The sequence below is a fragment of the Eubalaena glacialis genome, chromosome 3, assembly GCF_028564815.1.
Source record: "Eubalaena glacialis isolate mEubGla1 chromosome 3, mEubGla1.1.hap2.+ XY, whole genome shotgun sequence".
Taxonomy (NCBI): Eukaryota; Metazoa; Chordata; class Mammalia; order Artiodactyla; family Balaenidae; genus Eubalaena; species Eubalaena glacialis.
Genome location: NC_083718.1, coordinates 165,500,722 through 165,513,316, shown reverse-complemented (window position 1 = coordinate 165,513,316; position 12,595 = coordinate 165,500,722). Strand labels below are relative to the sequence as shown.

Below are 12,595 nucleotides of genomic sequence, written 5' to 3'. Positions count from 1 at the left end.
CATATGCTTCAACCTCTCTCCAAGGGTAAGAATCACCTCCAGTCTCCCAGACAAGCAATCGCTTTGTTCAGTCTTTGCTTAAATGTCTCCAGTGACAGTGAGCTCATTATTCCCCATGCAGGCATCCCCTGGTCATTAGAAAGTTTCTCTTACCTAAGGACATGTCTGTCCCTCTGCCCCATGACAGCCGTGCAGGGACTTAGTCTGTCTGCCCCTTGAGCCTCTCATCTCCTTTCCAGGGTAAGCAACTCTGATGGCCCTTGCTCACAGGGTGATGGTTTGGGTATCTGCCATGGACAGGCCACTGGGTTCTGCACCCCTCCAGTCTGAGAAGGCCTTCATGTTCTCTGATGGGCCAAGGTACTGGCCACACGGGGTCATGTTGAGTCCCAAGGGGGCAGATGGACTGGGTCTTGCCCCCTCGCTCTGGGTCTCTGCCTGGGGTCTATCGTAGGGGATTTAAAGAGCCTCTGCTTGTTGGCCTGCCCTCCCACTCCTGAGCCCACATACCTTCTCTAGGCCATCTTCCTTCAGGCTGATGATGTCCAGATCGAAATCCGTCCGTAAGCCACTGGTTTTGTTGAAAACAATCCTTCCCGTTAATCCTTCCCATTGAGCCTGCCAGAGGGGAGAGGGCAGAGCAGCAATTCCTCGGGCTCATAAATCATCATTCGGTACAACTGTACAATGCTTCATTTTAATTACTCTTTGCACTGATACTGTTCCCCCAAGACCATGATTAATTAATAATCACCTCCATCATTGGTAGGGCTGTGGTACGAGCCAGCGATTTCCATAAATTCTATTATGCTCTTCAGCCAGCTTTACACTTGCACCTTCTCATGTACAACATCGATCATAGGTGCGCTCAGATGAGCCCCCACCTTGAAGCCACGAGAAGGGGGAGTCCATGTTGGGTCCCCAGAGACGGGCAAGGAAGCAGGCAGGCAGGCTGCAGCAGGTGAGACCCGCCGAGGGGCAGAAAGCCAAGGGGCCATGCCAGCTCTGGCTGTAGGACCAGACACTTGGAGTAGCCCCCAGAGAGCCGGGGGTGACAGAGAAGGTCTCCCACCCCTGCCCCTGCTCCACCCATGTCCTGGTTAAGAACTGGGGTCAGAATGCAGGGTCCAACCCCAGTTGGACCTGGGATTTCATTTCACCTCTCTGCCTCAGTTTGCTCATCTGTAAAATGGAACTAATAATATTACCCATCTTACCAAAATGCTATGAGGGTGAAATGAGTTAAGTCCCTTGAAAAACGGAGAACAGTGCCTGGTACAACCTGAGACCTGAATAAATGGTAGCTTTTGCTACTTTTTCTTGCCTTTAGCATCATTAACACAGAGAGAGGCAGGCAGAGCTTCAGAGAAGGTAGAGGACCCAAACTAAGAAGGGCTCCATCTTCTAAAGCAGGGGTTGGCAAACTATGGCTCGCAGCCCAAATGGGCCCATTGCCTGTTTTTGTAAACAGTTTATGAGATCACAGTCACGCCCATGGGTTTACCTATTGTCTTTGATGGCTTTTGAGCTGCAACTTTGCAGTTGAATAGTTGCAATAGAGACTGGTCTGCAAAGTCCAAAATATTTACTACCCGACCCTTTTTATAGAAAACGCTTGCCGACTCCCCTTCTAGATAACACCTTGCCTGCAGGCCCAGAGCGTTAGTGATACAAGGTGTTTCACACTGCTCGCCTCATGAAGCCTCCACAGCAGCCTCGGCATGTGGGCCCAGTGGGTTCCTCACCGCACTGGGGTGATGACCCTTGCAGATTCTGAAGAAGGCTCCAGAGCCTCTCCGTGGCTGAAGGTTCCCCTTGCACTCACAATATGACACGCAAGTTCATGGGTTCCCAGATCCCTGGAGGCCTATCTATAGATTCCACATGAAAACCCACGGGAATCTCCGGGCACTCGGGCAGCTGTCCGGCACTGTATAAGGGTGTAGACAGGCATGTGTTATATTAGCTCAGGTGGAGGGGCACACCTAGGAAGGTTCCAGGAGGCTGGAAATCAAAAGGGGATGGAATGAGTGCTTTGCACAAGGCATCCAACCTCTCTGAGCTTCAGGAAGAGGAAAATGACCTATTTCATGGGTGGTAACAAAGGTGCATAAAGGGCTTAGCACAGTGCCTGGCATACACAACCCCGGCTATTATTTTTCCTTAGTCGCTTCCTTCCATAGGGCTTCCTTGGATTAGGGCTGGCCCTTGGCTGGAGGGGGAGGGATGGTCACTTGGGCCATGGCCCGAGGCCTCAGGAGAAACCCTATCACAGAAGGCTCATCCGTGATTAGCTTCCCTGCATGAGCTCATCCACTTCACATTACAGTCCTGCCAGGTGGGGGTCATGATTGCCCCCATTCTACGGTCACGGCCACTGAGGCTCGAAGAGGGACTGAGCTCTGTGGGTCCCAAGTAATGGTGGTGCCGGGCAGATTCCCACTGTGCTCAGTGGAGCTGAAGAGCTGGGGTCATCGTGCCCAAGTTGAGTGGGGAGAGTTTATGAAGCCCAGGGAGCTGGAGATAGGGGTTGGGGATGGAGATTTAAAGATGCATCTGACTCAGAGAGCAGATTGGTGGTTACCAGTGGGGAAGGGGGTTGGGGGATGGGCATACAGGGCGGAGGGGTCAACTGTATGGTGATGGATGGTAACTAGACCTTCAGCGGTGATCGCTTTGTAATGAATACAGATGTGGAACTATAATGTTGTACACCTGAAACTTACATAATGTTATACATTATTTTACTTCAATTAAAAAACTGCATCGGTGACGGTGAAGGCCGCTGTTTATGACTTCACAGGGAGGCTCAGCTTCCTTGAGGCTGGCTCCCCAGCCCCTCTGCCTTCCCCCTCCTCTGCCTGGGACCCCTCCCCCCTCGGGCTACCTCTCAGCCCCCAGGGAAATCACAGCAGGTGCCTTCAAACCTGCACTGGAGGGAAGCCTTCCTCTCTGTCAGCTACAGAGGAATTAAATGTCAGCAGGTGCGTGGCCTGTCTGTGGGCGGCCGGGCAGGGGCAGGGCCGGGGCAGGGAGCCGCTGGCAGCTCCTCCCCGTGACATTTCCCAGCCCTTCCGCCCCTTCCAGCTGCCACGCAGGACTTGCTAAATGAAAGATGCTTCACACGCTCTGAACTCCGGCCTGGTATTTTCCAGCTCCTCTCGGAAATGCCAAGTCTTTAAAATGATTTACTGTCACGCAGGCAGATGGGGAGACAGGCAACTTGGGAATGGTCTGAGGGAAGACGGTGTACTGGGCTCAGGCAGGGTACCTGGGTCCCAGGGGTGGCCAGCTGTAGGGCCATGAGGGAGCCACGCAGCTGCTCTGGGCCTCCGTCTCCACTTCCCTGAAATGGAGTGGAGACGAAGTTGTTTCTGAAAGGACTCTGTGAAGAAGAGTGAGTGGTGAGGGCTGTTCACTGGGCCGGGGCCAGGAAACAGGAGGGCCAGGTATGCCAGTGTGGGCCGGTCGGTCCCGGTGCGGAGGGGGGGTGGAGGAGGCTCCCCTGTCTGTGGCGTGACAGTGACTCATCTGCTCCCATTAGGGCTTCAGGACTGAGCCTCGAGCACTGCGGGGGGCGAGGGTGAATGGGTCGGGGACGTCCCTGAAGCTCTGGGGCCTGGAGATCCTCTTTAGCTGAAAACCCACCAGGGAGCAAGAAGCCAGAGTGACGACAGTCGTGATGATAGAAATAATAGTAAGAGCAGCCAATCAGCTTGGCACTTGCTCTGTGCCAGGCACTGTCCTAAGTGCTTCACACACCACAACTCACACCTACAACAAACCTGGTATTATCTCCATTGTATAGGAGGACCTGCAGCACAGAGAGGTTCAGTAGCTTGCCTAAGGCCACACAGCTAAAAAGTGGTTAAGCTTCAAAGACACTTACGTCTGGCTCCTAAGGGTCCTAGGGTTGTGGCCTCCGTCATTGAGAAACCCATGCCAGCCTCTAGCTACTGGGTTGGAGCCTGCCGAGGAAGGAGGCTCAGGGGGCTGGAAATCAGGCTTTCGAGTTCCCAGAGAACAAGCCGATGATTGCCCAGGCCAGCCAGGCCTTGCTCAGGGCATCGGACAATCGGACTTCCTCTGCAGTTCTGAGGGGTAGGATGAGAAGGGACCCTCATGGTCCTCTTCTACCAGAACATCTGATACTGGAGCCCCTTCTAGGGGTGAGGGGACTGGTGCCAAGGACATAACTGCTCCCTCATGATGACTACTAGCTGGTGTTTGCCAGGTGAGCCAACTGACACTCGGGAATGTCCAGGAATTTATCTAAAGCCGCACAGCTGGGAAGAGGCAGAGAAAAGCTCAAAGGCAGTGCATCAAACTCTAAAGCCGTATGCCTTTTAGTGTCATTCTAAAACACAGGAGGTGTCACTGGCCTCGTCCCAAGCAGTCATGGTGAACTGGGACCTCCGGAGAAGCTGCCCTGTCTGCTGAGTGGTGGGTTTCTTTGCTATTTACCCTCACTGTGTTGCCCTCCTTTGCATATGGGATTACATTCATTAATGGGATGACTTGATGGACGTCTCCCCAGGCGGTGAGCTCTGTCCGTGCAGGGGCCCGTCTGTTTTAGCCCCATTGGATCCCCAGCGCGTGGCTCAGTGCCGGCCACCCAGCAGACCCGCACAAATAGGTAGTGAATAAATGAATGAACTCTCAAAGCAGCCTGCTTCATTCCTGGTCCATCGTGATGGCTACAAAGAGATGGTCTATATGGAGCCCGCCTAGAGGGCTTCCCCTAACTGCCCTTTTTGTTGCCTTGGACAGGTCACTCCCTCTGACCCAGAGCAACCCTGCCTAGATCTCGTCCCTCTGAGCCTTCCTCACCTACCATTACTGGGACTTGACTCTGCCTAGCCTTGGGCTACATGCTTCGCACATAGTTTTTCACACTGTTTTTTCAACAATGCTTTGCGGCAGGAACTCTTACTATACCCATTTTACAGTTGAGGAAACTGAGGATCAACGAGCTAATCATCTCACCCAAAGTCACGCAGCTTGTTATGATGGAGACAACGTACAAGCCCAGGCCTGAGCATCCCCATCTGTAAAATGCGAACGATAAACTCTGCCATCCATAAGGACAACAGTGATGGAGAGTCTGAAACTAAACTTTGGCACTGTGTATTTCCATGGTCATCCTCTCAGCAGCAGGACAGGTTCTGCTCTCTGGCTCCTTTGAATCAGCTCCATGGATGGGACTTCTTCATGGTTGCCATGGTGCCAGGAGAGCCGGGTCCCAGCAGGGACCCTGGCTGGGAAGTTGGCTGATGGGCCCAAGAAGAAGAGTTAGTGGGGGTGTTGATTATTATTTACTGAGCCTCCTCTGCCCTCAGGACTAAGCACTGTCACACGGTGCCTCATTTCGTCTTCACAGCATCCCCATGAGGCAACCAAGGCTCAGCAAGTTTCCCTAGATCGCCTGAGGTCACACAGCTGGAGGCAAAGACCCTCATCTGTTGTACTTTAAAGCCCAGGCTTTGTCCTGCTGACAATGCCGACCACCCAGCGAACACGTACTATGTGCCAAAGACTCAGCCCCTTAGTCATCCTCATAGATTGGTCCCTATTGAGCCCATTTTCACCCGAGGCAACAGGCTCAGAGATGTGAGGCAACTGGCCCAAGTTCACGTGGATTGGAAATCAATGCTGTCTGACTCCCAAACTTGGGCCCTTGACTGCTCTGCGGCCCCCAGGAGATGGCCCTGGTGCCGTCCTGGTGAGTTGGGGGGCACTCACCTCCTTGATGAAGTTCATGAAACGGCCACCAAAGCGCCACGCCTTGTGCCGATGGCACTGGAGGGAGTTCACGGTCATCTGGGGTGCCCGCTGGTAGCACACGGACACGATGTGGACGGCGTCGTACAGTAAGGCCGCGTCAGTCTGGAGGGGAGGCCCAGGGTTGCCTGAGAGTGGCTCGGGCCCGAGAGTCCTCAGCCCACCCTGCCCTGTCTCCCTTCCCCTCGCCTACCAGAGGCAAGGGGGTCCTGGTGAGGGCAAGGCCCTGAGACCCTGGAGGTGACCGTGTCCCTGCTCCGAATGAGAAGCCAAACTCGGCTTGTCTCTGCAGCTCTGCAGACACCGGACTCCCTCCCTCTGCAGCTCAGACCTTCTCTGCCAGGCCCCTCCACCCCGTGCCGTTGTCCCTGCTATTGCCTGCCCCTACGCACACCTTCAGCTTTCCGGCCTCCCCAGCCTCCTGCCAGCCACAGCTGAAAGTCCCCCGTGCCCAGCACTCACTAGTCCTTATTCCTACTCTCTGTAACCATCTGGCTCCGTGCCTGCACTCCCACACTTGGGGTGGGACTCTGTCTGATTCCTTTGCGTCCCTGGCCCCTGGCCTAAGGTCTGGCAGATACAGGGCAGGTCTTAAGAAGGAAAGTGGTGGGAGGGAAAAAAGAAATAGGGAAGAAGGAGAGAAGGAAGGGAGGAGGAGAGGGAGGGAGGGAGGGAGGAAGGAAGGAAGGAAAGAAGGAAGGAAGGATAGAAGGAAGGGAGGAAGGAAGGAAGGAAAGAAGGGAGGAAGGAAGGAAAAGAAATGGAAAGAGGGAGGGAGGAACGGAGGGACAGAGGAAGGAATGATGGGAAGGAGGGAGGGAGGGGAGCCCCCAGGTCTGGCCCTCCCGGCTGCAGTACCATCATCACTCCATCCAACAGGCCGGACTCTGCCCGGGGAGCCGCCTGCAGCCGCTCCATGGACCACTTCTCCACGATGGCCGAGACATGGGGGTTGTCCACGTTGAGGATCCGGAATCCCGTCAGGTTCACCCCTGAGTAGCGGTAGGGCTCCAGGTCTAATGCATAAAGATCCTTGACAGAGAGAGTTTCAGTAAACAAAGGTGTGGTCTGGCTGTGAGTTCCAGCCTCACCTCCCACACTCCCTACTGGGGCCCCAGAGCAGCCGCAGCTCCCTGCAGAGCCCTGTGGAGGTGAGGCTCAGCAGCGAGGATGGAGCACCCATGGGAGCACCGCACTTGGAGTCCACTTGACCCTGGAGGAGTCCAGCCAGCCTGCCTGGTGGCTGACCCCACTTACTCTGCTGGACCTCAGACACACTGCTCTGCCTGTTTCTTCATCTACAAAATGGGGATCATGCCTCCTCTTTAGGCCCCAGTGAAGCAGTAGACATCAAATGCCCAGCCTGGAATAGCAAAGGAGCTTGATAATGGTCATGACCGTCATCCTCTGATGGGGGAGGTCCGCTTTGGGAAGACAAAGGGCATTGGGTCTGGGCATCTCCAAGTTACCCAGAGGGAGGCTGAAGGGAGGATTTTATCCCCCCAAAGAGGGTATTTTAAAACAGTCTCTTCTGAAAACAAACTTAGGGTTACCAAAGGGAATGGTGAGGGAGGGATAAATTAGGAGTTTGGGATTAACAGATACACACTACTATATATAAAACAGATAAACAACAAGGACCTACTGTATAGCACAGGGAGCTATATTCAACATCTTGTAATAACCTACAATGGAAAAGAATCTGAAAAAGAATAGATATCTAGACATACATGCATAACTGAATCACTTTGCTGTACACCTTATACAACACTGTAAATCAACTACACTTTGATAAAAGAATTAAATTAAAATAGTCTCTTCTGCCTGAGACTGAAGGAGTATAGCTGTCCTCTTCTCTACCCTTGCCCCACATCATCAGCCAGGCCCCCTCACCCCCTGCCTCCTAGGAGCAGTCAGCCTGTCTGTCTGTGGGCCAGGTCATGTCCGGTCTGGTGCAATGGCCTAAAAGCCAGGAAGACAGGCCTTAATGCACGGGGGCAGCCCAGCTTCAGCCCCTCCTGCCAGCTTTAGCTCTGGGGCACGGTGAGCTGGTGAGGGCAGGGGGCAAAGGGAAAGAGGGGGGTTGGCTGCAGAGGGAGGAGCCAGGTGCTAGGCTGAGAAGAGCTGGCACGAGGTGGGGGCTGGTGTGAGGAGCAGAGCAGAGCTCTGTCCTGTTAAGAAAAACTACCCAAACTTGGAGATAAGGCAGACGGATAGCAGTGCGTCCTTTCAATCTCACACAGAAGCATCGCTTACCAGGCCCTCCCGGGACTGTGTAATTCTCCGGGAGAACGCACCCGGGTTTGACTTCACTGTCGGCTACTGGTTAAAGGTCCAGATTCTGAGCTAATACGTAGATTTTTGCCCATAGAAAAGATAATCCCCAAGGTGGTGGTTTTATTGCCCTGTAGGATATTAATCCATTTTTGTGTCTAACTTAGCCGTCTTATTTTATGTTCCCCCTACACCAAATACCTATAAATACTCAATCCTTCAAATGTTCTTTGAGCCAGCGTTGTCATCCTACTGGTTCCTTTGTTCATGACTTGAATACATCTTTCACACGTGTTCATTCTATATTTGCATAAGAGTCGTGTTACTTTTTGAAACGTGTTATGTCGACAATCTAGATGGGCCTCATCCCACTAGTGGGGAAAGTGAGTCTTAAGGTCTGAGCCCCTCCTCATCCATTGTCTGTTCTTTTCCACACTCTCCTCTCATCCAGCTGCCTTCCATTCTGGCCCCCCCCTGCCCGTCCTCTTTCCCGGGTCCCTCAACTCAGTCACTCCCTCCCATGCTGGGACAGAGTGGCCAGGGACGGTGTACTTGTCTCTCCATGGCTGCAGCCGTCAGGAGTAACATCTGGCCCCATCACAGACCCAGCTTCAGTTAAATCAATGATGGCTCATGGAAAGATAATGAGGGATAAAACCTGGAGCCCACAGAGCAGCTCCTTCACACCGTGCTGGCTTCCTCTGGTCTCTGAGATGTTCCTAATTCGTGCTGAAATCCTCCTGTTCCTCCTGTACCTCCAACTGGCCGCCGTCTGGAATACACTGTGCTGGTTTCCTCTTTAAGGGTTTAGGGATTAGGGGAGAGGCTGGGAGCAGATTTGAGCCCAAGCAAGAAAGTCTAGTCTCAGCCTTGCCCAAACAAATAGGGCCCTGATTCAAAGCCAGGATTTGGGATGGGGGAGGGGCTGGGCGGGAGTAGATGGAGGAGTCTCCATGGAATTGACCAGAGGGTGTCTCTGTGGCCCCAGTCTCAGTGGGGAGTGGAGGGTGGGCTGCGTGCTCAGCCCCACGCATGGAGTGTATCATCTGATCGTCACAATCCCCTCTAAAGTAGGTATTTAATAGTATTCCCTTTTTAGAGAGGAGGAAACAGGGCCAGAGGGGTGAGGTGACTTGCCTAAGGTCATAGAACTCATGAAGGCAGCGCAGAAACTGTACCCAGGTCCATCTCAGTGGTGTGTTGGAGCTGGGTTGAAATGGCTTGTAAGAGCTAAATGTCAGCACTTCTTCCTGACTCTGCGCTCAGTGACATTCATTGGTAGCTTGATATTGGCCATGGTGGGAGTATTTACACCATGAAAACTGGCAAGCACTACACATCTGGGTTTTCCCCCTTTTCGGACAGCTGGCTGTACACATTTACTAGTACACCATGTCTGTCCTATTTAAAAATCCCCGTGCTTTATGTCCCCAGTGGTTGTCAAGCACAAGGTATGCACCAGAATTGTTTTTGGAGCATTTTTTGGAAAGTATGGGCCATAGAGAACGTGGGCTGGGGCCTCAATCTGTGATTTGAGAAGCCGCTTATCTAAGCTACTACTCCTAACTGGGAAACACACAGAGAGGGGTCTGGGCTTAGACGGGGAGACCTGTTGAATCAGAGGGAGACGGGGGAACCACACTGGAAGGAGGCCTCTCTTCCCACAGCTCCTTCCTGAGAACAGCTCACTGGGCAGCCCCAGGGGATGGTTATGAGCACAGACCATGAGGCCAGGCCATCTGCTCTCCTTTCCTCAGTTGCCTCATCTGAAAAACGGGCATGATAATAGTACCTGCCATATAGGGTTGTCATGAGGAAGAAACGGGTTAATAGACGTACTTAGAACGTGTCTGGTGCATGGTAGACACCACGGAAGTGCTGACAAACATTCATATTCTGCCTTCTCTGGCAGCAGGTTGTGACAGCTATTGGACTCAGCCCCCAGGGACACGACTGGGTTATTGGAAGAGAGGAGCAGACATGAGTTGCATCCTCCTGACTTACCTCTCTTGGCAATACGAAAACAATCGCAAGGAGCTAACATTTACTGAGTACCTATAAACCTCAGAACAGTTTCTGTGTGCCTTAGGTGTATTAACTCGCTTAATTCACATTTTCACCTTACAAGAAGGGTGTTATTATCACCCATTTTAGAGGAAGGAACTGAGTCACAGAGAGGTTAGGTCTTTTGCTCAAGGTCATACAGCTGGGGAGCAATGGCGTCAAACCCAGGGCACCAGCTCCCGAGCCCTCCCTCTGTCCTATGACCAGCCCTTGGTTCCCACCCCTGGATATCTCAGTCACCCACCACACAGCATTCAGAGGGGTCTTTCTGAAGAATAAACCCAACCCTGTCACTCCCCTGCTTGGCATATTTCAATGACTCCTTCTTGCCTTTTCAGAATAAAGCACAAATTCCTTAGTATAGTTTGCAAGGCTCTCCACCCCTCTGGCCTCACTTTTCTTCCCACCCCCCTCTCACTTTTTGCCCCAGGAACACCAAACTGCTTTTGTCCCCCTTCCCCATTCCTCGCTGGCCCCTGCCCCCCATCATGCAGCTTCTCTAAGCCAGTGTCTTTGTGTGTGCTCTATCCCTGGGCTGGAATGCCTGTCTTCTCAATCCTCCTTGGGTGGGCTCACTCTGAGATTCAGCTTGTCACCTCTTCTGGGAAGCCTCCCCTGACTACTACTCTACACCCACACACAATAGGGTGGGTCAAGGGCGCTTCTGCTCTTATCTTGGGACCTCTTTGCTTTCACCCCACTGATAACAACTGTCCATGTCTGCATCTGTCTCCCCTAGGAGCCCCTGGGCTCCCATCACCCAAAGTGGAAAGAAGGGTCAGCCAGCTGGGTAGCTCTCTAGGGTACCTAAATAGCACTGGGAAGAGCCTGGAATGGAGAGGCTAGTGTTTTACAACCTCCTCTCAGGGGGAGCTTTCTATGGGGCTACAAGTTAGGAGCGGTTTGGCAAATTGCCTGAGGTGGAGGATGAGCCCCTCAAGGGTACTGCTTTAGAGACAAGAGAGCTTCCCTAAAGTGCCTTTGAAGGAGGTGGGTCTGGGCAGTTGGAGGGATTTTGCTTTGTAGGGCGGTGAATGCAAGTTTGGGGCCAGAGCTGAACTGCTGGGGTCACAGAAGAGAAGCTGAGCTCTGCCTCCAGGGGGCGCCCTCCTCCCTCTACCTCTGCACGGGGCTCAGCCTCTTCTCCAATTCAGTGTTGACCTGATACCTAAGGCCTGAAAGATGCCCAACATGAGCCTGCCTAGAGCCTCCGTGACTCAGCTCACTTCCCTGAGGACTAAAGACCAGCCGGACTCAGTGAGAAGGGCAGCATCTCTGGCTTCGGTGGGGGCTCGGGTGCTGGCGTCATCAGCCCTTCCGGTTTCCAGATGCAGCACTGAGTTGGCTGACACTCACACAGTGGCTGTGGCCAATCGCAGCCTGGGAGGGGGCACGATGGGGTGTCACTGCTGGAGTCACCTTCATCCCTGTCACCCTGAGCCTGCACTTAGCTGCAAAGTGTTGTAGGGCTTGTGGCACTGAGTACCACCATCCCTGTGACATGAGGGCAGTGATAATGCGGAGCTGGAAAAGAGGCCTCTTTGTCTGGCTCCAATTTTTTGTCCAAACTGCCCTGGGCTGAGACCCCATGTGCTGTACACAGTGAACTGTGCACAACCTTGCTGCTTGGCAAAAAGTTGCTGTTCTCCATGCCAAATGTTGACACATTGAATTCAGTATCAACGAGGGACCTTTTAGAAACATTCAGCATAACATAATAGACTAATTCATTAGCACCCCATGGGTCTGACTGGGTAGAAGCTGAAGCTCGGAAAACATCGCCTTAAGGAATGACAGATGAAAATATCTTTCCCATGATATAACTGTTATTGCCGGGAAGCGGCATTAATTGTGATTGCTTATCTATTAATTTATTATAATTCTTTTTTCACCTCCAGGCTTTTACCTACACATGACATGTACCAGGGGCTCAGCTGGGGCTGATTAACGCGGGGTTATCTGGGAATGGCTCAAAGCTGGCTGGAATAGATAATGGCAGCTGGGGTAATTAAAATGTCTTCTGCATGGGAGAAGCAAGTTTGGAGAATTTTTTAGACACGAAGAATTGGTGACGTGGGTTTCCTAAAGGGAAGGAGATAAATGCCAAATGCCACTGCCCTCCCACATACAGCCACGATTGACCAATGGGCACAAAGAGGCACAATCATGAGGTAGACTCCCAAGCCAACGGAGCTGGAAGGAGGAGCTTGGAGCTGGAGCCGGAAGCAGGACATGGGGACCCAGGCGACATAGCTGATGCCCTGGCATATGGGGAGCTGCTGGGAGATACCCTGGTACCCGCTGCAGCCCAACCCCCCAACACACACACATATTCCACTGTAGAACTATTTGTATTGCAGGGACTGTGCCTCTCTGGAAGGATCGGCTCTTCCTGACCCTCAGAGAGGCATGGGGAGGAAGGGCAGTGGGCTGGAACAGAAGTCAGGAGCCAAGGCTTTTATCACTGATCTCCTGT

General features: G+C 52.9%; 1 protein-coding gene across 1 annotated transcript in view; it reads right to left on the bottom strand.

Annotated features, from left to right (window-relative positions):
* Nucleotides 1-12,595, bottom strand: part of GRIK3 (glutamate ionotropic receptor kainate type subunit 3) — a 231,769-nt gene that overhangs the window by 49,753 nt on the left and 169,421 nt on the right. The window contains exons 6-8 of the mRNA XM_061186776.1: nt 6,640-6,813; nt 5,743-5,886; nt 511-618 (exon numbers count right to left, since the gene is read on the bottom strand). Coding sequence (XP_061042759.1) covers nt 511-618; nt 5,743-5,886; nt 6,640-6,813 — 426 coding nt within the window. The remainder of the gene's footprint in view (nt 1-510; nt 619-5,742; nt 5,887-6,639; nt 6,814-12,595) is intronic.